General features: G+C 47.4%; 1 protein-coding gene, 1 non-coding gene and 1 pseudogene across 2 annotated transcripts; 1 reads left to right on the top strand and 2 right to left on the bottom strand.

Annotated features, from left to right (window-relative positions):
- Nucleotides 1-5: 5 nt before the first annotated feature.
- Nucleotides 6-1,530, bottom strand: LOC123190987 (lecithin-cholesterol acyltransferase-like 1; annotated as a pseudogene).
- Nucleotides 1,531-4,570: 3,040 nt separating this feature from the next.
- Nucleotides 4,571-6,099, bottom strand: LOC123186534 (lecithin-cholesterol acyltransferase-like 1). The gene is made up of 2 exons (XM_044598283.1): nt 5,711-6,099; nt 4,571-5,511 (listed from the first exon to the last, which is right to left on the bottom strand). The coding sequence occupies exons 1-2, from the start codon at nt 6,097-6,099 to the stop codon at nt 4,626-4,628; spliced, it is 1,275 nt and encodes a 424-aa protein (XP_044454218.1). The 3' UTR covers nt 4,571-4,625.
- Nucleotides 6,100-8,966: 2,867 nt separating this feature from the next.
- On the top strand, nt 8,967-9,040 carry TRNAN-GUU (transfer RNA asparagine (anticodon GUU)). The gene has a single exon. It is a non-coding gene; the product is annotated as a tRNA-Asn (tRNA).
- The last annotated feature ends 16,520 nt before the right edge of the window (nt 9,041-25,560 follow it).

Genomic DNA, 25,560 nt, shown 5'->3' with positions numbered 1-25,560 from the left:
AGATTTCAACGTCCTTAATATGAAGGAAAACACACAATAACATATGAAGACTTTTCAGCGATTTGCTTCTAGAATTACATCCATGACCTTCTTGAGCGAATGCTCCTGAACAACAATATCGAAGTGTGTAGCATTAGCAATCTCCACGAACTTGAAGGGTATGTTAGCTTCTTGTTGCCTACTCAGCTCCTTCACAAATGCAAGCACGCTAAACAAATTCATGGTCCCGTCTCCATCGCCGTATACCTTCTCGGGAGCCATGTCGAAGTTACCATCCCGGTACACCACCTGCTCTGGCGTTTTGACGCCGATGCCATTGAGGTATGTAGTCGGCACCATCGGTTGGTCAATTCCCAGCTTCATAGAAAGCACTCGTTTCACGACCTCGGTGTTCAAACCGAGTGCCGTGAGGAAGTCCTTGTAGTCATATGCTGAGTAGTTCTTGTGGTTGGTGATCACAATTGGCCTGTGACCAAATGCCATGGGAGATGGGAGGGATAAAAGGGTGCTCGCTAAGGTTCTCCACATTTGCCGTAGAAGCAGCGGCGGAACCGATGGGACAAGGAAAGACGGTCCCGAGGTGAGGCTCACAAGCACCCCCAGGAAACCTTCTGGAGGTGTGGGCGATACGAGGACCAGGTGCTTGATGAATTTCTTCCTCCATGCCACGGGAGTCGAGTTGACGAACCCGAGGATGACCTTGCCACCAAAGCTGTGCGCAACGAGGATGACCGGCTTGTTTTGATTCTTCTCGCTCGCACAAGCAAAATAGTCGGAGTACACCTGAGATGGCTGGCCCGGCAGCGGTGGAGCGTGCCGTGGGTCGTAGGGAGCTCCAAAAAAGGTATCACCATCACGATACCCAAGCAACTCAAGCTCTTCGCGGACCCTTGCTAGACAAGTTGGGATACGGCTCCTGAACACCACGAGTGCAACGTAAAGATCATCAGTTTCCAGATCTAGACCTGTATAACAGGAGAGGAAAATCCCTAAAAAACAGTAGAGGAAAAAAAGTCTGGCATACTACAGAGTTTCCCAAAAAAGCCGTGCATATCAGCATATACGTATGCACTTCCTGTAGTGTAGATCAGTATATATACAGTTCCAATGGACGGAGTACTTGGACATAATGTATACTTACGAATCGTTCTTGGAGGTGAACCCGTGGGCGGAGCCGAAGTCCGGCATGCGCGTCTCGACGCCGGGCAAGTTCCGGTAGTCGTTGAGGGTGGGATCATAGATGAGGCGCATCTGCTCCTCGAAGCACGGCACGTAGTCCTGCCGGACCAGGTCTGTGGTGTTTTTCCACAGCGGGAACCACCCCTTCCCCTTGAGCTCGCCGCAGCGGGGCACCGACGGCACATAGGCGTCGGTCAGCCGCGCCTCCACGTTGGGGCAAGTGAAACCAGGGACCAAGATTACCGGGTGGTAGAGCTCGGCGTCCTAGCCTCCTGCGCCGCAACGATGGATGAGGCAGATGATGAAGGCGAGTAGCGCTACAAGATCGGCAGACGGCGAGACAATCGCCATCAGACTATACGGTGGTGCGCTACACAAGTGAGTGCCAGCATCTATTGGACGCTCAGCTTTATATAGATAGACTACTAGTAATTAATCGTCTTTCATGTTTGGAAAGTTTTCAATACGTGCCTAAAATTACCTTTGGGTAGGTAAGACTATAGAAGGCAGTACTTCAACGTTAAGACTTGCCCCCTCATCCAAATGAGGAAGTAAATTAAAGAGTACTAATGGATAACAACAAAGAAGGAAAATAATTAATGCCAACAAATGTAAATTGCAGTTACAACACACTCCCTCTATTTCAAATTAATTGTCTTTTCAAATTTTTACTAAGTAAAACTTGTTCCAAGTCAATTTTGTATAAGTTTGTCCAAGTTTATAAAAATAATATACACCAACTTCTATGAAACCAAATTACTCACATAAGATCCATCATGAAATATATGTTCACACTGTATTTATCTAGTCTTGTGCATATTGATTCCCATAAGTATGATGTATTTCCATTTTATGCTAGCTGTACAATATTATAGATGAAAATTTTAGGACCTTGATAAGTGCTACACGTGTGGCACGAACACATGGCAACTCCGAATGCTTTTGATGGCAAGTTTAGTGACACGCGTCAAAGCAACTTTCTGTTTGGATAGCAAGTTTCATTTTTGTTTGTTTGTTTTCTCTTCTTGGATGGCAATTTTAGTTGTAAAAAACATCAGGTCCAGATTGCTGCATGCCACGCGTGTGGCACTTATCATTTGGGAAAATTAATCAATTAAGATTTTACCTTTGTGAGTTTGACCATACAATGTGCCTTTTTATTTCGATTAATATCATTTTTTTACTATAGTAATTAATCATCTTTCATGTTTGGAAAGTTCTTAATACGTGCCTAAAATTACCTCTGGGTAGGTAAGACTATAGAAGGCAGTACTTCAACGTTAAGACTTGCCTCCTCATCCAAATGAGGAAGTAAATTAAAGTGTACTAATGGATATCAACAAAGAAGGAAAATAATTAATGCCAACAAAAGTAAATTGCAGTTACAACACACTCCCTCTATTTCGAATTAATTTTCATTTCAAAATTTTACTAAGTAAAACTTGTTCCAAGTCAATTTGTATAAGTTTGTCCAAGTTTATAAAAATAATATACACTAACATCTATGAAACCGAATTACTCACATAAGATCCATCATGAAATATATGTTGACATTGTATTTATCTAGTCTTGTAGATATTGATTCTCATAAGTATGATGTATTTCCATTTTATGTTAGCGGTATAATATTATAGATGAAAAATTAAGGACCCTGATAAGTGCCACACATGTGGCATGAACATATGGCAACTCCGAACCTTTTTTATGATATACAAGTTTAGTGACACAAGGATGGCAACTTTAATTGTCAAGCATGACAACTTTCTGTTTGGGCGGCAAGTTTCAGTTTTTTTGTTTGTTTCTTTTCTTTTTGATGGCAAGTTTAGTTGTAAAATACATCATGTCCGAATTGTTTCGTGCCACATGTGTGGCACTTATCATTTGGGAAAATTAATCAATTAAGATCTTACCTTCGTAAGTTTAACCATACAATGTGCCTTTTTATCCGATTAATATCAATTGTTTAATTGCAAAATTCTTTTTTTTTTTGCAAAAAGAGCGGATCTAGTATAAAGATTCACCAAAAGTAAAAAGTACCTCAACCATCATAAAAATTACATCGAGGTCTATGGACCACAAAACAACCATTGCCGTTGCCAGAACAAATAGCCGACGCGGCACTGTCGTTGCTCCCATACCGGAGCCAACCTGATCTTGTCGATAACAACCGGGGAGTGGAGGATTCACTCAGTTTAGACGATTAATATGCCTCGCAGGACTTTATATAGGTATCACCCTTCATCAATCTATTATTTTAGAGACTGATTGTGCTTTCCTACATTCCTTTCTTGTAAATGAGAAGCTTGACAGGTCCCCTCTGGCTGATCTGATAGATGAGGCTCTGAGTATATCTAGGATGATCTAAAATTTTAATATTGCAAGGATAAATCGGACTGCCAATGGGGTGGCACATGAGATTGCTAAGTTTAACTTTTGTACTAGGTCTGATGGGATTCTTTTTAATTCTGTTCCGCCCTGCGTGGTGTATGTTGTAACGAATGATTGTAAAAACTTTTCTTTGGCTTAATTAATATATGGGGTGTTTTACAAAAATATATATTTGGAGAGACAATTTAATCCCTCTGGAACATGGACTCCCCCGTAAAAAAAAGAATATGGACCCCCCCCCCCCCCCGGAAGTGGGTTATGATCTCCTACTTCATGCCTGATTATTCATTCAACGATACACAAAGTACACGCAGAACAACAATCTATGAGTAGTGCTTATAGGAATATAGTCTCTTCGCTCCTAAATATAAGTCTTTGTAGAGATTCATTATAGACCACATACAGATATATATAGATGCATTTTAGAGTCTAGCATAATGGAATTTTACAAAGACTTATACTTAGGAATGGAGGGAGTAATATACGCATATGCTCATATGAGGTAAGTGTGCATGCGTATATATTTGAGCATATTTTTTTAAATACCACGCTAACTGCAAGTAGCATGCATGGGCACGTGGAGGAGCGTGTGAATGTTATTTTCTGACAAAGACATTTGCCACGGAACAGACGCTTGGTGACACCGATTCTGGCTGGGTTTCTGCCAATAAAAAGGATGTCAATAGCCACCGAACGTTCGAGGTGGAGCATGACAATTGTGAACGTTTTCTATGACAAATTCTTCGCATACACATGGAAACTTTTGACCAGAGGATTTTTTCGTGAAATTTGCCGTGTTGGCAGGAAAGAATTGCCATTCTCCCAGCGCATAAATTGCCGCCAAAAACATTCCTTGCACCCCAGAGAACTTTCGCTGAATATTACCGGGAAAAAAGAAGGCATGTAGCCGATGTGCATGTGCACGGCTATGAACAGCTACTTCAATCCATTGATACAACGACGTGAGTCCAGCTAAGATTCCTGAATATTGTTGAAATTGCTAAAATTGGAAGTCTTTATTAATATGAAGGAAAACAGAAATAACATATGATGACTCCTCAGCGATTTGCTTCTAGAATTTCATACATGATCTTCTTGAGCGAGTGCTCCTGAACAACAATGTTAGAGTGTGTAGTATTAACAATCTTGACGAACTTAAAGTGTATGTTAGCCTGTTGTTGTCTATGCAAATCATTCACGAGAGCAAGAACGCTAACCAAATTCATAACCCCGTCTCCATCGCCATATACGTTCTTGGGAGCTACATTGAAGTTACCATCCCAGTATACTGCTTGCTCCGGCGTCTGCACGCCGACACCGTTGAGGTATGTTGTTGGCACCATCGGTGCATCAACTCTCAGCTTCATCGAAAGCACCCGTTCCACCACCTCGGTTTTCAAACCGATTGCCGGAAGTAAGTCCTTGTAGTCATACGCCGAGTAGTTCTTGTTTTTGGTAATCACAAGCGGCATGTGACCAAAAACCGGGGAAGACGGGAGGAATAAAAGGGCACTCGCAAAGGTTCTCCACATTGGCCGCAAACTCAAGCGCGGAATTGTCGGGACAACGAGCGGTTTCGGTCCTGAGGCGAGGTTCGTGAGCGCCTCCATAAAGCCTCCCGGAAGTGTAGGCGATATGAGGACCAGGTGCTTGATGAATTTCTTCCTCCATGTTATGGGAGTCCAATTAATGAACTTGAGGGTGGCCATGCCACCAAAGCTGTGTGCGACGAGGATGACCAGTTTGTCCTGGTTCTTCTTGCTTGCATGCTCCACCAGAACCTTGAAACGGGCAAAGTAGTCCGAGAACACTTGAGATGGCTGGCCTGGCAGTGGCGGAGCATGCCGTGGGTCATAGGGAGCTCCGAAAAGGGTATCTCCGTCACGATACCCAAGCAACTGAAGCTCTTCGAGGACCCTTGTCATGCAAAATCCCTTACGGCTCCTGAACACCACATATGCAATGTAAAGATCAGTTCCCAAATCAAACTCCATACGTTGGGGACAAAAGCATTCGACATACTAGAGATTTTTCCAAAAGGTCATAATATATACACTGTGCAAATGTCCAATGTAGATCAGTAGACACGTCAGCAGGTAGTAGGAAGCCAACAGATGGATTACTTGTTACAGAGTGTACTTACGAATCGAGGTTCTTTGAGGTGAATCCATGGGCGGAGCCGAAGTCTGGCACATGCGTCTCGACACCGGGTAGGTTCCGGTAGTCTTTGAGGGCAGAGTCATAGACGAGGCACATCTGCTCCTCGAAGCACGACACATAGTTGTGGCGGACCAGGTCAGATGTGTTGTTCCACAATGAGAACCACCCTTTCCCCTTGAGCGCACCGCAGTGGGGCAGTGACGGCACGTAGGCATCAGTCAGCCGCGCCTCCAGGTTGGGGCAACTGATACCTGGGATCAAGATTATTGGGTTGTAGACCCCGACATCATATCCCGCCTCGCAACAACGGAGGAGGCAGATGAGAAAGGTGAGGAGTGCTAGACAATCAGTAGATGGCGAGACAATCGCCATCAAACGATGCGATGATGCGGTACAGAGGTGAGTGTCATTATCTGTTGGACGCTCGGCCTTATATAGACTAGTAACAATCGTTAATGCATGGGAAGTTTTTAATATATTTTTAATACGTGCCTAGGATTACCTATGGTTAGGTAACACTATAAAAGGTAGTGCTTCAAAGTTAGGACTTATCGCTTCATCCACATGAGGAAGTAAATTAATGCTGACATATTAAAGAACAATGTAAAGAAGGAACACAATTAAAAATGAGCAAGAGGGAGAAATAATTAATGTGAGCAAATATTGCTATGTCTATTGCCTTGGTTGTTTTGTTGATCTTCTTTGTGATACTTTAGCTACGCCTTATTTCCGTGGTCTCTTTGAATCTGATAGATCAATGGTTTCCTTTGCTTATCTTTACTTTTGGTTAGTGTTTGTAACATAATTGTTTCTATTGATAGAAATCCAAGACCGGGGCATCTTTTTTCAGTGGTATGACGTGCATGTCGATTACAAGGTGTATGTGGTGACTTCGTCAATCTCAAGACCTACTGGCCCATTCTCTCGCAGATGCTTAGGGTGTGTGTGTGTGTGTGTGTTCGTAGGGATGACTGTGCGTGCATATTATGGGCGTCTCCATATGCACCATGTTTGTCAAAAAAGAAGAGGAAGGCCTCTCTTTTTTTAAATGCCAATGATGTTTAATTGCAATTACAACGAACTCCCTCTGTTTTTTAATTAGTTGTCATTCTAACTTTGTACTCAGTCCATGTCATTTTTTTATTACCAACGTCTGCAAAACCAAGATACTGACCCTCCATCATAATACATATCTTCACAATGTATTTATCTAATCTTGTAGATATTTATACTTGTTTTTATAAAGTTGGTTCCTTAGAGAATATTGACTTAACACAAAGCTAGAACGACGTTTTTTTTGAAAACCCCCATATATTAATTAATTAATAATGTTATTACAATCGTTCATTACAAAATTCGCCACATAACACTATTAAGAAGAATCCCATCAGGTTTGTTTATAAAGCTAAGCTTCGCAATTTCGTGAGTCACCTTATTGGCCTGCCGATTAATTTTCACAATTTTAAAATTCTTGAGCATCCTCGATATACTCAAGGCTTCTTTCTTCAAATCAACGAGCGGAGACCTGTCAAGATTCTCATTTGCAAGGAAAGTATTTTGAAACAGCAAAAGTATATTATTCTTCTATGTAATTAATTTTAAATGTATACTATTATAGACTGAAAATTTAGTCCGTTAAGTTTTTACATTTGTTTATTCAATCATATAGATGTAATTGTTTTGGTTAATATCAATTGTTTCCTCATTAGTAGAATTATATTGCAAACTTGCTTAGGTTATTGTACATTAATCTCATTTAACGGTTACATCACAATACAACATATCTTTTTTTATTTTTTTATTAATGTTAATTGTACTAAATGCTATAGAAAATGAGTAAACAATTATGTGTTTTACAAGGACTTTGTTCAATGGTTACATTGTGATTTTTTTATTTCTGTAACAAAACCAAACACCACTTATTAGAAATTGACAAAGATTAGTTGGATATTCTCTATTGCAGAAGCGCGTCATATAAGGTCTATAGCCTTAATTGTAAAGGGTTAATTTAGGCTTTGTTTAGCACAAAGGGTTAATTAAGTTTGTCTCTCCTCCAAGAAAAGGCGGCTAGGGTTTTTGCCTTCCGTCGGCGGCACCGCTGATCTCCCACGCTCTTGTGGCCTTAGGGTCATGGGTACACGGTGGATCTCGGTCCTTGCCGGTGGGAGGACTCCGTTTTCAAGTGCTTCCTCAAGTTTTGTTAGGGTTTGTGTCTTTCTCAAGAAGACGAAGATGGAATAAGGTTCTTTCCGTCTAGCCCCTGTTCCGATGGTGTGTCTAGCATCGTCGGAGGGCATGTGAAGGTATGTCTCTGGTGGATCTCGTAAGATTCGGTCGGTGGTTGTCTTTGATAGATCTGCTCGGATCCGGTCTTTGTTCGTCTTTATTCATGTGTCTTCAGGTTGGATCCTTCTGATCTAAGCTTCTCTTCATCAGCGGTGGTTGTTGTTCTGGTGCGTTGGTCCTATGGGCCTTAGCACGACGACTTCCCAATTGTCTACTACAACAAGTTGTGTCCGGCTCCGACGAGGGAGGGGTGATGACGGTGGCGCGCCTTCGACTCACTTCAGTGCTTGTAGTCATCGCTAGGTGGTCTATGAATCTGGATGTAATTTTCATTATTTCTGGTGTTCATTGTACTATCATGATTGGAGATGAATAGATCCACAGTTTCTTGCAAAAAAAGGATTAATGTAGGCAAAAATATTTACGGTAGTGCGTGAAGGAAAGAGCGGTCTATTTCGGCCCAGTCAAACTGTGCTGGTTGCAATTTCAGATCCTTCTGTACATCATGGCATCTGCCATAGAACGGCACAGACTGATACCAGTCTACCATTGGATGGATTAGAACTAAAATCACTCAGCGAAGGATTGATCGGGTTTTCGGTTGCACCTTAGCAATCACCTCTCATCTCATGCATCTTCAGTCACAAACCATTATGATCTGCCGAGGACTCGCAAAAGGGCAAATGAAAAGATAGATCACCCCGGACACCATCGTTGGTTCGTTGTGACGGCGCTTCTCGGTCGTCTCAGCTCTCGCGTGCATGCGTGCACTGCACATGCGCCCTGATCTGGCTATAAACTTCCCATGATTACCAAAGCTAAACTTACCGACCGTCATGTGGGTGGGTACGTGTGAAGGTGCAAACAACAACAAACAACTTCGTCACTCTTCATGTGTACATGTGAGAGAACCTTCTATTTTTATACGGTGTGTAACTTTTTAAAACAAGTTAGCTGGAATAGCTCAGTTGGCTAGAGCGTGTGGCTGTTAACCACAAGGTCGGAGGTTCGAGCCCTCCTTCTAGCGTTTTTTTCCATCTATTTTTTACTCATGTCAATATTGACCAGTGTCGTGGAGATAGCACCCTCTGTAGCCGACTTGCAAGCGGTCTCTCGTCAAACGTGCTATCTTGCACTTGAATCATCAAACGTGACTAGCATTTGTAGCAAGGAAGGATTAAATGGATGTGCTTACTACGGTCGATACTTGCATTTACTCGTTTGGTGAGATAAAAAGGATCTACTGTACCCAGTGTGTATCACTTCAGTGATAGAGCATGTGCCATATGCCATATTCAGACTCTATCAACTATTCATTTTCATATGCTTTTACATCAATACTTGAAGTCATTTAGTGATATATAATAAGATAGTGTATGTTTTGGCCTCATGCATGTTTCTTGCAGCATTGCCAGTGGCCACTCAAAGAAAAAATTGGGTTCCTCTACAGATTTTGCACTTGCGTCTACTTGGACGCGTATGTAAATAATTGGGGGGGGGGGGGGGGGGGGGGGCTTTGTATAAGATGTGCCCCGTTCCTTTATAAGTGTTATGTCTCATCCTCTTTATCTCCATCTTCACATGCTCGGTAATACAACCTTGGCTCTTTGGTGATAAGAACAATTTACCTTGTTAGCTTAACAAGTTGAAGAGTGTGATCTACCATTTCGCACGAACCGAGATGTGCCCCGTTCCTTTATAAGTGTTATGTCTCATCCTCTTTATCTCCATCTTCACATGCTCGGTAATACAACCTTGGCTCTTTGGTGATAAGAACAATTTACCTTGTTAGCTTAACAAGTTGAAGAGTGTGATCTACCATTTCGCACGAACCGAGATTTTTTTCGCAATGGCAGTTATTCCGCATTCATTAAGAATAAAAAATTGCTCAGTTAATTAGCGAAAACCAGATTGCCCGGTTGATCATGGAAAACCGGGCGAAAACCATCACAACCGCTGAGCGACACACACAAGATACCCCACGCACACCACTCCAAGGTGGGCCACATCGAGACAAAACACAGACGTCATCACTCCTCCCCTAGAGGCGAGGATTTGACCGATTAAGGATTGGTAGGTTCAACAATTATGGGTTTTAGATTTCCTTCTCTCTCTCTTTTTGTATCGTCTTATGTAGGAATTGGACGCTCGCCTGGTCAGATAGACCCCAAAGCTTTTGTGCTTCAGATGTTCAACCAGACCGGTCTCGAACGGGTGTAAAATCTCCTTTGCTATTACCCTAGGAGTTCTAGTTTAACGTTATGCTTATTCTTATTATCATTTTTTAATTATGGATTTGTGGTGTAGTTCCTATTGAATTAATTTAGAAACACCTTTGTTTGTTCTATTGTTGGATGTCCAAACCATCACAACCGCTGAGCGATACACACAAGATACCCCATGCACACCACTCCAAGGAGGGCCTCATCGAGACAGCACACAGACGTCATCGTCATCACTCCTTCCCTAGAGGCTAGAATTTGACCGATTAAGGATTGGTAGGTTCAACAATTATAGGTTTCAGATTTCCTTCTCTCTCTTTTCGTATCGTCTTATGTAGGAATTGGACGTCCACCTGGTCAGATAGACCCCAAAGCTTTTGTGCTTCAGATGTTCAACCAGACTGGTCTTGAACGGGTGTAAAAATCTCCTTTGCTATTACCCTAGGAGTTCTAGTTTAACGTTATGCTTATTCTTATTATCATTTTTTAATTGTGGATTTGTGGTGTAGTTCCTATTGAATTAATTTAGAAACACTTTTGTTTGTTCTATTGTTGGATGGCCGTGTTCATTTGCTAGGACAAGCGTGACCAAACAGAAGGACCCCAACACCCTTGGCTATACAAGCAAACTCTGTTTTAATGACTTTAATCTACTTGAGTTAATTTTTCAGCATATTTCAGCAATGCCCCCCTGTAAAACATAATTAAAATAGGCCCCATTATGACTGAATTGCTACTATATACAGTATGGGGAGGGAGCATTTTCTGCGACAAAACAACTTAATTAAATAGGCTCCACATAGTAGAACAAAAAAACAAGAATCTGTCTTGAGTTGTGTATGACAGTGGGACGGGTATGTTTTTTTTTCTATGCCTTTTGCTTTCAACTTTTTTTCAAATAGGGAACTCTCTGGCCTCTGCATCAGAATGATGCATACGGCCAACCTTATAAATAAGCAATTAGATTCAACAAGGTCTTAGAGTCTTCTCTCGTACTACTCCATGGAGTAGTAGTACTGTACTAGCATGATGCAGGTTACATGGCCATATTGGCAAATGCATGGGTTGGGGCCTGGGGGCACAAGTGACAAGGAAGACGGAAGTGGATTTTGTCTAAGGTCAGCTCCAACGCACTACTCTAAACGGATGTCTGTTTTATCCAGATTTTGTCCATTCGAGATAGGAAAACGGACACGCTTGTCATGCGGTCTTCCATCGGGACGCCCAACACGGCCGACCCATCCCAAAATATGTCCTGTTTAGACATTTCATTGAACACTTCACCGACGGCCGCCGTCGGCGTCGACGAGGAGCACTCGCCCCGCCTGCATCCTCCCCGCCCCGCCGGTGCCCTCCAAGCGAGCTCGCGCGGCCTCCCGTTTACGTCCTCGCCCACGCCCTGCATGCAGCTCCCGTGGTCGTGGCGCTCGCCGCCTGTTGCGCCATGCTGCCCAGGCGCTTGCACACCGGGGCGCGTGCCAGCCGCACCCTGCCACGCTTCGCCAGCCGCAGCCGCCGGCCGGCCCGCGCTCGTCCGCAGCGGGTGGCTAGAGAGCTAGCTAGCACGCCCGCACACGCCGTAGCTAACTAGCTAGCACGCGCTGCCAGGGCATGTCCAAACGCTTCGCCCTGCCGCCCACCGCCGAGCCTGGCCGCCGCGCCCGCTCGCGCTCAGGCACCGCAGCAGCAGCAGTCGTCGCCCGTGAGGCCCACCATGCACCACGCCCCGCCCTGCTGCGCGCTCGCACCACCCTTCCGACGCGCCCTGGCCTTGCCCGCAGCGCCTACCCGTGCGCTCACCAGCAAGCGCGCCTGCTCGCACAACCGCGTCCCGGCCTCGCCTGCTCGCTCGCACCGTGCATGCCTGACGCGGCCCTGCCTGTGCCGCCTCGCCGTGGCCCCGCCTACGAGCCTGCCGGCGTCGCGCGGCCCCGCCTGCGCGCCGAGTAGTGATGTCGCCGCCACTTCGTGTGGGTAGGAAACTGCCGGAGCCTAGGATGGCGCAGGCCGTCGGCCAGTCGCGGCTGCCGTGGTCACGCGCCGGCGCGATGGGGAAGAATCAGAGAAAAGGAGGAGAGATGGGGGATGGGTGGGTGGGTGGGCCCCTTTGTTTCAATGACTAGCGGGGCCAGGCCTCACATGCAAAGGGACAGGGACGGACGAGCACCACAGAGAAAACGTCCGGTTGTGTCCGTTTCAGACTAAAAACCAGATCAAATTTGCGTCCAGGATGAGGCGAGCCGGACCAGAAACGAACGTCTTTTACAGATGAGGTCGCGTGTTGGAACATCTTGTATGTCCGTTTACCCTCCAAACGGATAGCCCCAGGCGATTTTGGGTCATACGCTGGGGTTGGCCTAATTGATTGGGCGTACCATATCCAGTCCACCATCCTGCATGCACGTTGAATCAACTATTCTACATGCACGTCAAACAACAGGCTGGCTGTACCTCTCTCTTCTCTCTCCCAAATAAACTCATCATTTTATTACCCCTTGTAAACTTAAATCATTTATATGTATATTCTAAACCAATATTTTAATTGTAATGTCTTTGTATATTTGAACTTCTGACGCAAAGACCTTTATTACCTTTGTAAACTTAAATTATATATATATATATATATATATTCTAAACCAATATTTTAATTGTAATGTTTTTATATATTTGAACTTCTGACGCAAAGACCTTCAGAAGAAGTTGAATATATTCAAACTAGTTTGAAATTTTTCATCAAAGTTCCATGAACTTAAATTGTGCATGGCTCAAACAATTTCCATACACTTTTCATCAAAGTTCAGGCAAGCTGTTTATAAAGCTCTTTGGTTTCAAGTTCATTTTCTAGCAAAGTTTTTTTTAATTATTTCTAACAAAGTGCAGATCCACTATTCAAAAAGTTCTTCAACTTCCGATCTTGTTTATTTAGCACTTTACAACAAAAATGAGAAGTTCTTCACTGTTTTCAGCAAAATTCCTCACTAGAAATACAGATAAGCTGCTAAACAATCATATTTCAGTTTTAGTTAACAGAAAAGTGTTTAAAAATTATCCAAGACTGATCTTGTTCTATAGATCATGATGTCAGGATTTCAAATATATAAAAAGTTTTAAAAATAGATTCTTTATTATAAAGATATGAACCATCTAAACTATCAAAAGCATTGTTAATGAACTCAGTAATTGGTAGCTGCTCGGTCGGCTTGGGAGCAGCGATTAATCAGTGAATCATCCTATTAACTGGATTAATTGGTTGATCATTAATCGGTTGATTAAATAGGAACCTGCAAACATTTCCTAGTTTTTTATGTATTGTACCCTACTCTCATGCTCTCACATATGTAATATACCAAAACATGGTACAATTTGATCAAATCCTAGCTATTGAGGAACGAGAGGGGGATGGTGAGGTTACATGCCAATAATTTGGGCTTTATTTGCCAATAAGTTAATAGGCCAGCAGCGATTAATCGACCTAACAACTAATTAATCAGTTAGACATGCTAGTTAATGGGCCTACCGGGCCATTTAATCGGCCGGACATGCCATTCAATCCGCATGACAAGTTAACACGATGAATAGAATGCTATTTGAATCGGCCACCCAACGAGTAGTGATTAACTGGCCCATTAACTGATTAATCAGACAAATTCTTGAGCAATGATCAAAAGAAAACTAAACGGAGTGAAGTTTGAGGAGGAGGTAAAAACACTAGAGGTCCTACAACTTGTCTAACATGTGATGATTTAGTCCTAGAATTTGCAAAAGTGAACTATGTAGTCCTAGAGCTTGCACCTAAGCCAATCACAGACGGCCAAATGGCACCAGCTGGCCCGGTCTGGACATTTGCAGATACCCCCTGTTGTTTTGTGACTTCATGGAGACTCGCCCGTCATTGAAGCCTGTATCTGAAAATGGAGACTCGTACTGGATCTAAAAATGCATTCAACCTGTATGCCACAACTATACATGAACAGTTGGGGAATCCACGGGCAAATCATTGAAGCTGGTGCTGGAATTTAGTCTATTTTGGGCAGCCCAATAACTATTTTAGAAATTCCTAATAAATCCTAGAGGCCCACTTAGCCCATTTATGCAAGGCAAGGGATACTACTAAAGTTTAGTCCCACATTGCTAGTTTAGTGGGAGTTGGACCTCCTTATAAGGGAGGTTCTTTCCCCACTTGTACGAACATGAGAACAAGAGGGATATCCACGCGTGCTCCTCCTCCGCCGCCGCGCCACGCCGCGCCGCGGGTTGCGGCAATGAGCCGAGCCGATATCTAAATTTTTGCCTCTTCGCGTCCTTCTTCTGTGCCTATATAAGAGAGGTCGCTCCTCTCCAGAGAGACACAACAGAAGTGCGCTGTTGCTACGTTCTTCCTGCGGCGTGCACCGCAGGTCGGGACAATAGGCCTCCGAAACCGCACCTTTGAGTCCTATACGGGAGAAGGGTGATAAGGTTTTTGGGGAGCGCTCAGTGCGACTACTGGCTGCTTCATCACGGACGATCCGGTCGCCGACGACTTCTTCCCCGACGTCCACGACCTTCTCGACGACATGGCAGGCGAGGACACCGACCCCAAGTCCAGCGCTTATCCTGCTGCTGTCCCGTACGTGTTCTTGTCTTTCCTGTTAAAGGTTCTGCCGCAGTTCCTTGTTCTAGTCCTTGTCCTACACATGATAGGCTACGGTTCATATATGCAGAAGCTATTTACCTTCTCTCTGTCAGAACGCATGACTTGTTTTATCTCTACTAATTAGTCATGCGTTATCTAGTATTTCTGTTAATAAAATTATTTGGTAAATTGCTCATATTTCCAACAATCCAAAAACCTTATTATAGGCAATTTACCCCAAGTGGTTTTGCTGCTTCCATGAGACCTCCTATGTTTGAGGGTATCCACTATAAGAGGTGGCGCGTGAGAGTAGTCTTATGGTTTCAAACCATGAGTTGCTATGACGCCACTCTAGGCAAACCTGAAGGAGAGCTTGATGCTCAACAGGCACAAGCTTTTCAAAAAATGGATACTCTGTTTAAGGCTGCTCTCTTGAGTGTTCTTGGTGAGAACATAGTTGATGCTTATGCGTCAATTGATAATGGAAAAGATATGTGGGATGCACTCGAGGCCAAGTTTGGGGTCTCGGATACTGGCACTGAGCTGTACATCATGGAGCAATTCTATGATTACAGGATGACTGAAGAGCGCTCCGTGGTTGAGCAAGCTCATGAGATACAGTCATTTTCTAGAGAACTTGAGCACTTCAGTTGTATGCTACCGGACAAGTTTGTTGCCGGAGGTATCATCACTAAGCTTCCTCCTTCATGGAGGAACTTTGCTACCTTGCTGAAGCATAAGAGGCAGGAGTTTTCCGTCCCGGATCTCATTGGCACTCTTGATGTGGAAGAAAAGGCGAGAGCAAAGGACACACGTGCTCGATATATTGAGGGAGGATCTAGTGCCAATGTGGTATAGAAGCAGAACTTCCAGCCCCACAAGTTCAAGAACAAGGGCAAGTTTGATGGAAAAGCAAAGTTTGATGGGAAGAACAAGGCTGTGCAACACACAAACTTCAAGAAGAAGAATGGCAAGAAGAAAGGTGCTTGTCATGTGTGTGGGGATCCTGATCATTGGGCTCCTAGTTGCCCTAATCGCTATGACAAGCATCATCCTGGGAAAGGCGGCAAGACCACTAATGTTGTCATTGGAGACACTGACATGAAGGATGCTGGGTATGGTATATTTCCCACTATTCTTTCAGTATGTCATTCTCCTGACTGGTTGATTGACACGGGTGCTAAAGTGCATGTATGCGGTGATATTTCCATATTTTCGTGTTATCAGACCGCAGGGACTTCAACCGTGCTGATGGGCAACGGTTCAAGTGTTTCTGTTCGTGGTGTTGGCATGGTCGATCTGAAGTTTACTTCAGGGAAGATCGTGCGGCTGAAGAACGTGCATTATGTCCCCTCCGTCAATAAAAATCTTGTTAGCGGATCTCTTCTATGTAGAGATGGCTACAAGCTTGTCTTTGAGTCGAATAAACTTGTAATATCCAAGTATGGAACCTTTGTTGGTAAAGGCTATGAGTCAGGAGGCTTGTTTCGTTTATCCTTATCAGACGTTTGCAATAAAGTTGTTAATCATATTTGCAACAATAGTGAATCCAGTGTGTGGCATTCACGTCTTTGTCATGTTAACTTTGGTTGCATGTCGTGACTAGCGAAGTTGAACTTAATCCCTAGTTTCACCACCGTCAAGGGATCTAAGTGTCAAGTGTGTGTGCAAGCTAAGCAACCTCGTAAGTCTCACACGACTGCGGAAATAAGAAATCTTGCACCACTAGAGCTCATACATTCAGATCTATGTGAAATGAATGGTGTGTTGACAAAAGGTGGAAAGAAATATTTCATGACGTTAATTGATGACTCCACTAGATACTGCCGTGTGTATCTTCTGAAATCTAAGGATGAGGCTTTGAACTTTTTCAAGATCTATAAAGCTGAAGTGGAAAACCAACTTGATCGAAAAATCAAGAGGCTTAGGTCCGACCGTGGTGGAGAGTATTTTTCCAATGAGTTTGATGCTTTTTGTGTGGAACATGGTATAATCCATGAGAGGACTCCTCCCTACTCATCTCAGTCAAATGGGGTGGCCGAAAGAAAGAACCGTACTCTAACTGATTTGGTTAACGCCATGTTAGATACATCGGGTCTCTCCAAGGCATTGTGGGGGGAGGCGATATTGACAGCATGTCATGTCCTGAACCGAGTCCCCACAAAGAACAAAGAGATAACTCCATTCGAGGAATGGGAGAAGAAAAGGTTAAAACTCTCTTATCTGCGAACATGGGGTTGTTTGGCGAAAGTCAATGCTCCAATTTCAAAGAAGCGTAAGCTTGGACCAAAGACTATGGATTGTGTTTTCCTGGGATATGCTTTTCATAGCATTGGCTATAGATTCTTGGTTGTAAAATCTAAGGTACCTGACATGCATGTCAGTACGATCATGGAGTCGAATGATGTGACTTTCTTTAAAGATATCTTTCCCATGAAGGATATGGCTACCTCATCTAATCAGGAGATGCCTAGTTCATCTAATCAGGAGATGCCTAGTTCATCGAATCAGGAACCAGTTACAATTATCGAACCTACAATTTTGATGGAACACTTTGAAAGTCCTGTGGAGGAGAACAATGAAGTTCCTATTAGGAGCAAGAGACAGAGGACTGCAAAGTCCTTTGGTGATGATTTTCTTGTGTACCTCATAGATGACACTCCCAGTTCTATTTCAGAGGCCTATGCATCTGAAGATGCTGACTACTGGAAGGAAGCGGTTCGTAGCGAGATGGATTCCATCTTGGCAAATGAAACTTGGGAGATAACTGATCGTCCTTATGGGTGCAAACCTATAGGATGCAAATGGGTATTCAAGAAGAAGCTTAGGCCTGATGGTACTATTGAAAAGTACAAGGCTCGGCTCGTGGCTAAGGGTTATACCCAAAAGGAAGGTGAAGACTTCTTTGATACTTACTCACCTGTGGCTCGACTGACCACTATTCGAGTTCTACTTTCACTAGCTGCCTCGCATGGTCTTCTCGTTCATCAAATGGATGTTAAGACTGCTTTCCTAAATGGAGAGTTGGACGAGGAAATTTATATGGAACAACCAGATGGGTTTGTACTAGATGGTCAGGAAGGGAAAGTGTGCAAGTTGCTGAAGTCTTTGTACGGACTTAAGCAAGCACCCAAACAGTGGCATGAGAAGTTTGAAAGAACTTTAACAGCTGCAGGCTTTGTTGTGAACGAAGCTGACAAATGTGTGTACTATCACCATGGTGGGGGCGAGGGAGTTATCCTGTGCTTGTATGTTGATGACATACTGATTTTCGGAACCAATCTGAATGTTATTAAGGAGGCCAAGGATTTCCTATCTCGTTGTTTTGAGATGAAGGATTTAGAAGTGGCTGATGTCATTCTGAACATCAAGTTGTTCAGAGACGATGATGGTGGGATTACATTGCTTCAATCTCACTATGTGGAAAAGATCTTGAGTCGCTTTGGCTATAGTGACTGCAAGCCCTCTCCAACACCATATGATGCTAGTGTGTTGCTTCGAAAGAATCGAAGAATTGCTAGAGACCAATTGAAGTATTCTCAGATTATTGTCTCGCTTATGTACTTAGCCAGTGCTACAAGACCTGACATCTCTTTTGATGTTAGCAAACTGAGTCGGTTTGTTTCAAAACCAGGAGATGTGCATTGGAAAGCTCTAGAAAGAGTTTTGCGTTATTTGAAAGGCACTGCAAATTATGGAATTCACTACACCGGGCATCCAAAGGTGCTTGAAGGGTATAGTGACTCAAACTGGATCTCAGATGCTGATGAGATAAAGGCCATGAGCGGTTATGTATTCACTCATGGAGGTGGCGCTGTTTCTTAGAAGTCTTGCAAGCAGACCATCTTAACGAGGTCAACAATGGAAGCAGAACTCACAACACTAGATACAGCTACGGTTGAAGCAGATTGGCTTCGCCAGCTCTTGAATGACTTGCTGGTTGTTGAGAAACCTGTACCGGGTGTCCTTATGAACTGCGACAGTCAAACTGTGATCATGAAAGTGAGCAGTTCAAAGTATAATATGAAGTCATCAAGACACGCTCAGAGAAGGTTAAAGTCTGTCAGGAAAATGAAAAACTCCGGAGTTATTGCGTTGGATTATATCCAAACGTCTAAAAATCTGGCAGATCCTTTTACCAAGGGTCTATCACGTAATGTGATAGATAATGCATCGAGGGAGATGGGTATGAGACCCACAGTATGAGTTGTTCACAGTGGTAACCTATTCTTTGTGATCGGAGATCCCGTGAATTAGATGTGAAAGACAAGCTGTTGGTCAACTGAGAGGAGAGTATCCTTACTATTCACAATACCACTCCATGAAGATGCAATACTCTCCTAATCTGCATGGTAGGTTGATGTATATCTTAATGTGTTCTAAGTGGCTTATTTAAGCAGAGATGTTATCCTGCAGAACATCTTTTGAAGAACACACCTATATGAGTCTGATTGTCAAATGTTGCAATCTATGAGAGTAGGGTTCTCTCTAGTAAACTCATGAAAGGTCACGGAGTATGATGTATAAGCTCCACCCGCGGGGAAGATCCACGGTAGCCACGTATCGGTCAAGGCTTTATGTGAAGCTAGATTCGCAGGAAACTTGCAGTTCAAGGCCCAGTCCACTTTTCAAGTTGCTTACTAGTGTAGCATAGAGTTCTAGGTGGAAGTTCAACTTAACAGTCTCCAGTGCAGTACCGGTATATAAAACAGTGTTTTGGAACCAAAGGCAAATTTCTGTGTGCCTCTGGGATCTGGTGGGGGATTGCTGGAATTTAGTCTATTTTGGGCAGCCCAACAACTATTACAGAAATTCCTAATAAATCCTAGAGGCCCACTTAGCCCATTTGTGCAAGGCAAGGGATACTACTAAAGTTTAGTCCCACATTGCTAGTTTAGTGGGAGTTGGACCTCCTTATAAGGGAGGTTCTTTCCCCACTTGTACGAGCATGAGAACAAGGGGGATATCCACGCGCGCTCCTCCTCCGCCGTCGAACGACGCGCCTCTTCGGCCGCTGCCTGTTCGCTTCACCTCCTGCCGCAGCCTCTTCGCGTCCTCTTCGCGTCCTTCTCCTGTGCCTATATAAGAGAGGTCGCTCCTCTCTAGAGAGACACAACAGAAGCTCCTCTTCCTCTCGCCACAAAGTTCCGACCACTGCGCTGCTGCTACGTTCTTCCCCATCCCGTCTTGCGGCGTGCACCGTAGGTCGGGACAGTAGGCCTCCGAAACTGCACCTTTTGAGTCCTGTACGGGAGAAGGGTGATAAGGTTTTTGGGGAGCGCTCAGCGCGACTACTGGCTGCCTCATCACGGACGATCCGGTCGCCGACGACTACTTCCCCGACAACAACTTCTTCCCCGACGTCCACGACCTCCTCGACGACATGGCAGGCGAGGACACCGACCCCAAGTCCAGCTCTTCTGCTGCTGCTGTCCCGTATGTGTTCTTGTCTTTCCTGTTAAAGGTTCTGCCGCAGTTCCTTGTTCTAGTCCTTGTCCTACACATGATAGGCTACGGTTCATATATGCAAAAGCTATTTACCTTCCCTCTGTCAGAACGCATGACTTGTTTTATCTCTACTATATTAGTCATGCGTTATCTAGTATTTCTGTTAATAAAATTATTTGGTAAATTGCTCATATTTCCAACAGCTGGGTGCCTGGAGACTCGCCCACATCTGGGGGACGACCGCCACCGCTCGCTTTCCCTTCTCCAGATCTGCTCTGCCCTCTGCACTGCATCCATCGATCCTGGTCGAGCTCCATCGCGCACGCGGCTTTGTTCTGGTATCCAAGAAGATACAGTGAGGGTTGCGGCTGCAACAAGACACGCTTTGGAAGCTCGCGGTTACAAAAGATTATAGAGTTTATTCCATCCCCGCGGGTGGATTGAGGTGGATATACACAGCAATTGGCCAGTCACGAGCGATAAGTCTGGTATGCAGAGTTAATTAGTCCCAAGTGTTGAGGAGAGAAGAAGTGATAGGATTCAACACACATCGATTATGCTCAGAGGCTGGATTTAAGTACAGGTTGTTGTCCTCAGCCGATCTGAGATCGTGGGTATGCCACTACCTCAGGACGTGCACCACTAGCTATACAACTGCAGCACGATCCGCACTATACCATATGGGAAGCTATACAAGGTGCATATGGTATATAACTACCTAGTCTAACACCCCCCCCGCAGTCGTGACGTCGGGATCAGCGACGCAAAGACTGGACCGGAATTCAGAGAAAACTTCCGTCGACAGACCTTTGGTCATGATATCAGCGAGCTGTTGGCGAGTGGGGATATGAAGGACGCGGAACTCGCCGAGCGCCACCCATTCACGGACGAAGAGGATGTCCAACTCGACGTGCTTCGTGCGGCGGTGATGAACGGGATTGGCAGACAGGTACACGGCCGATACATTATCGCAGTAGACGAGCGTGGCCTTGTCGACGGGGCAGGAGAGCTCGCCGAGCAGCTGCCGGAGCCAGATGCATTCAGCTACGGCATTGGCGACACCGCGATATTCGGCCTCTACACTGGAGCGGGAGATGACGGGCTGGCGTTTGGACGACCAGGAGACGAGCGCGTCACCGAGGTAGATGCAGAAGCCGGAGGTGGAGCAACGGGTGTCTGGGCAGCCCGCCCAGTCCGCGTCCGTGAACGCGCGCATGTCCAGAGTGCGCGAGGTGCGAAGATGGAGGCCGAGCGCCGGCGTGCCGCGCACGTACCGCAGCACACGCTTGATCAACCCGAGATGGCACTCCTGAGGATCATGCATATGTAGGTAGATCTGTTGGACGGTATAGGCGAGCTCGGGGCGGGTGATCGTGAGGTACTGCAGAGCACCGGCGATGCTGCGGTAGGCGGAGGGGTCGGCGACGCGAGGCCCATCGGCGGTGGGCAGTTTGCTCTTCGTGTCGATTGGCGTGGGTGAGGGCCGACATGTGTCCATGCCAGCACGGTCCAGGATATCAGCAGCATACTGCTGCTGACAGAGGAAGAAGTCGGCCGGTGTGCGCGTGACGCGGATGCCGAGGAAGAAGTGAAGTGCCCCAAGATCCTTCATGGCAAATTCAGCGGTGAGCTGAGCGACGACATGGTGAAGAGCAGCGGCAGACGATGCGGTGAGCACGATGTCGTCGACGTAGAGAAGAAGGAGTGCGGTGTCGCAGCCGTGACCACGAACGAAGAGCGAGGAGTCAGACCGCGTGGCGACGAAGCCGATAGTATTGAGGAAGCCGACAAATCGAAGAAACCACGCGCGCGGCGCTTGCTTCAAGCCGTAGAGGGACTTGGAGAGGCGGCAGACGTGGTGTGGGCGGTCGGCGTCAACGAAGCCAGCGGGTTGAAGACAGAAGACCTCCTCGTCCAGCGTACCGTGAAGGAATGCATTGGAGACGTCAAGCTGATGAACCGGCCAGTCGCGCGAGGCAGCCAGGGTGAGCACGGTGCGGATGGTAGCGGGCTTGACGACCAGTGAGAAGGTCTCGCCGTAGTCGACGCCGGCGCGCTGGCGAAAACCTCGTACGGCCCAGCGGGCCTTGTAACGCTCGAGGGAGCCATCAGCGTTGTGCTTGTGCTTGAAGACCCATTTGCCGGTGATGAGGTTGGCTCCGGGCGGACGCGGCACGAGCTCCCAAGTGCGGTTGCGCACGAGAGCGTCGAACTCGTCGCGCATGGCGGCGAGCCAGTTGGGGTCGCGGACGGTGACGCGTACCGAGGGAGGGACCGGCGAGACCCCCCCAGACGTGCATGTGGTGGCGGTGAGGCCGTCGTGGTAGCGCGGATTGGGGCGGAAGACGCCAGTCTGCGCGCGCGTGACCATCCGCCGGGGTGCTGCAGGAGGAGCGGCCGGGGAAGAAGACGCGGGTGAGGAAGACGACGAAGAGTGCACTGACAAGGTAGGCGAAGCGCTGGTGGAGCAGGAGGTTGTAGCCGAGCCGTCGATCGAAAGATCGACGCCCCCAAGCGACTGCATGGCGTGGAGGCGCGAGCTCGTGGTCGAGGCGGCGCCCGACGGGTCAGCGCGCCCACGTGACTGCATGGCAAGGGGACGCGGGCCAGCGCCCGAGCCGTCCGATGGAGATCCAGCGGGCGAGTTCGAACGTGCGGCATGCGCGCGCGAAGAACTGGATGAAGAGCCCGTCGCCGACGAGCCAGTGCCCGTACGGGAAGAAGAGCACGGCGCGCGAGCACAGAGGCGCTGCTCAGCCATAGGGACCTGCAAAACGGGAGGAGCAAACGCAGGTGGTGGTGGAGCGGCAGGGTTAGCTGGGGGTGGTGTGGCGAAGGGGAAGATCGACTCGTGGAAGCGGACATGGCAGGACGTGAGCACGCGACACGTCGTGGGGTCGAAGCACCTATAACCACGGTGGTCAGATGGGTAGTCAAGGAAGACGCACGCGGTGGAGCGAGGAGCAAGTTTGTTTTTGGCCGTGGCAGCGAGGTTTGGATAACACAGGCAGCCAAAGACACGTAGAAGGGAGTAGTCGGGAGCGACACCTAGGAGGAGCTCATGGGGCGTGCGTGGTGCGCTAGCATGGCATGGCCGGCGATTGAGGAGATAGGTGGCTGTGTTGAGAGCTTCGACCTAGAAACGCGCCGGCATGGATGCATGAAAGAGAAGGGCACGCACACTGTCATTGAGTGTCCGGAGGATGCGCTCGACTTTCCCGTTCTGCTGGCTTGTGTAAGGACACGAGAGCCGGAGATGAGTACCGTGGCGACTAAGGAGAGAGCGAACGGCGGCATTATCGAACTCACGCCCGTTGTCGGTCTGAAGCGAGAAGACAGGAAGCTGAAACTGTGTTTTGACATAAAGTAGAAATCAAGCAAGACAGGGAGTACTTCCGATTTGTGTTTGAGGGGAAACGTCCACACGTAGTGTGTGTAGTCATCTAGCACAACCAAATAAAACTGATAGCCAGAGATGCTTGCAACAGGAGATGTCCATACATCAAGATGCAGTACATGAAAGGGAAATATGCTGGTGCTGGTAGAAGTGCTAAACGGCAAGCGGACGTGCTTGCCCAAACTACATGCATGACACGAATGTGGTGCGGACTTGCTGAAACTGAGATGATCAGCACTCAGACGGAGCGAAGCGTGCCCTGGCCGTTGATGCCACAAGGTGGACTCGACGAAACCGGCGAAAGCGGGACGCGAGGGGAGCTGCGGACGGCCGACAGAGTAGAGATCACCGTCAGAGTCACATCGGAGGATCACCGCCTTGGTTTGAAGGTCCTTGACAGAGAAGCCAAAAGCGTCAAATTTGACAGGAACAAGATTATCACGACAAATTCGACGTACTAAAAGCAAGTTTGTAATGAGAGAGGGAGAGACAAGGACGTTGCGAAGTTGGACAGGGGATGTGCCCTCGATGAGAGCGCCGTCATCGACATGGGTGATCGGTAGATGATCGCCACTGCCAACAATTATATGAGAAGGGGAGTGACAGGGACGGAGGGAATGGAGGGTACCAGGCGACGAGGACATGTGAGAGGAGGCCCCGGAGTCTAGGTACCAATCGGAAGCGGTGCCCGACGAAGAGGGCCCGGCCATGGCGCTGTGGAGCGCCGCCTGGAGAGACTGCATGTCCCACGGCTGGGGCAACGGCGCGGCGGACGAGCTAGCGCCCGGGGAGCCATAGCCATGGAAGGGACCGCCAGGGGCGCCGTAGCCGGGCGGCGCAGGCGCGGCGAACATGGCCTGCTGGTGCGGTGTGCCAGGGCGCGGCCCGAGGACGCCGGAGCCCGGGGCGCGCCAAGGCATGGGCCAAGCCTGGACGAGCCCCGTCCATGAGTTGGCACCAGGAGCTGGCACGAGGTAGGCGGGTGGACGCGGTGGCGCGCTAGTGGGCGGTGCAGGGGCGCTGCCGTTCCCGCGGCAGTGACGCGCGAGCGGCCCCGGCCATGCGTGGTGTCAGTGGGCGGCGAAGGAGTTGGGGTAGCAGGTGCGGGGGAGCCGCGCCCAGCGAAGAGAGCGTGGGTGGACTGCTGCCAAGTCGCCTGCTCAGCGCGATGCTCCTCCAAGAGAAGGAAGGAGCGCACCTGGAGGAACGTCGGGAGCGGGTTCTGGCAGGTGATGTGCGGGATGACGGTGTGGTACTGACGGTTGAGGCCGCGGAGGAGATGGAAGACCTGCCGTGGGTCAGTGACCGGCTGGCCCAGATCACGGAGTTGGTCGGCGAAGGTCTTGAGCTTGGTGCAGAATTGCATCACCGTCATGTCGCCCTGGACGGTGGCGTGGTACTCGGCGTCGACGTACACCGCGCGGGCCATCTGGTTGTTGCGGAAAAGCTCGTCGACGGCAAGCCACACGGTGTGGGCCGTGTCCTCAGGCTGCATGATAGCCTCGAGAAGATCCGGCGAGATGGTGGCATCCAGCCAGTGGATGACGGTGTGGTCGGCCATCTGCCACTCAGGGTCGTCGGGGCGAGGAACCGCCTCGGCATCGACGTGCGCACGGAGGCCGAACATGCCAAGCACCGTGTCGAAGTGGCGCCGCCACTGAGCGTGGTTGCCGGCGAGGAGATCGAGCACGATAGGAACATGGTGACGGATGTCGATGGTTTGGAGGATGGCGGAGGGAAAGGAGGAGGCCGGCGCGGCGGGCGCGCCTGGCATGGCAGGTGCGGGTGGGGCGACGTGCTGGAGAGGAGCGGCGTTGAGGACGCCGGCCGCACCGTCGACCGAGGAACGAGGGGAGAGGACGGGG

This window comes from Triticum aestivum, chromosome 2A (assembly GCF_018294505.1).
Source record: "Triticum aestivum cultivar Chinese Spring chromosome 2A, IWGSC CS RefSeq v2.1, whole genome shotgun sequence".
Taxonomy (NCBI): Eukaryota; Viridiplantae; Streptophyta; class Magnoliopsida; order Poales; family Poaceae; genus Triticum; species Triticum aestivum.
The sequence above is the reverse complement of the archived record's forward strand: the minus strand, read 5'-3'. Positions and strand labels throughout refer to the sequence as shown.

Excerpts from the sequence above, each read along its gene's own strand:
- LOC123186534 (XM_044598283.1), bottom strand. The coding sequence starts at position 6,099 with ATGGCGATTGTCTCGCCATCTACTGATTGTCTAGCACTCCTCACCTTT. Across the intron at positions 5,512-5,710 it reads ACCTCAAAGAACCTCGATTC|GAGCCGTAAGGGATTTTGCA; the intron begins GTAAGTACACTC and ends TGTGGTGTTCAG.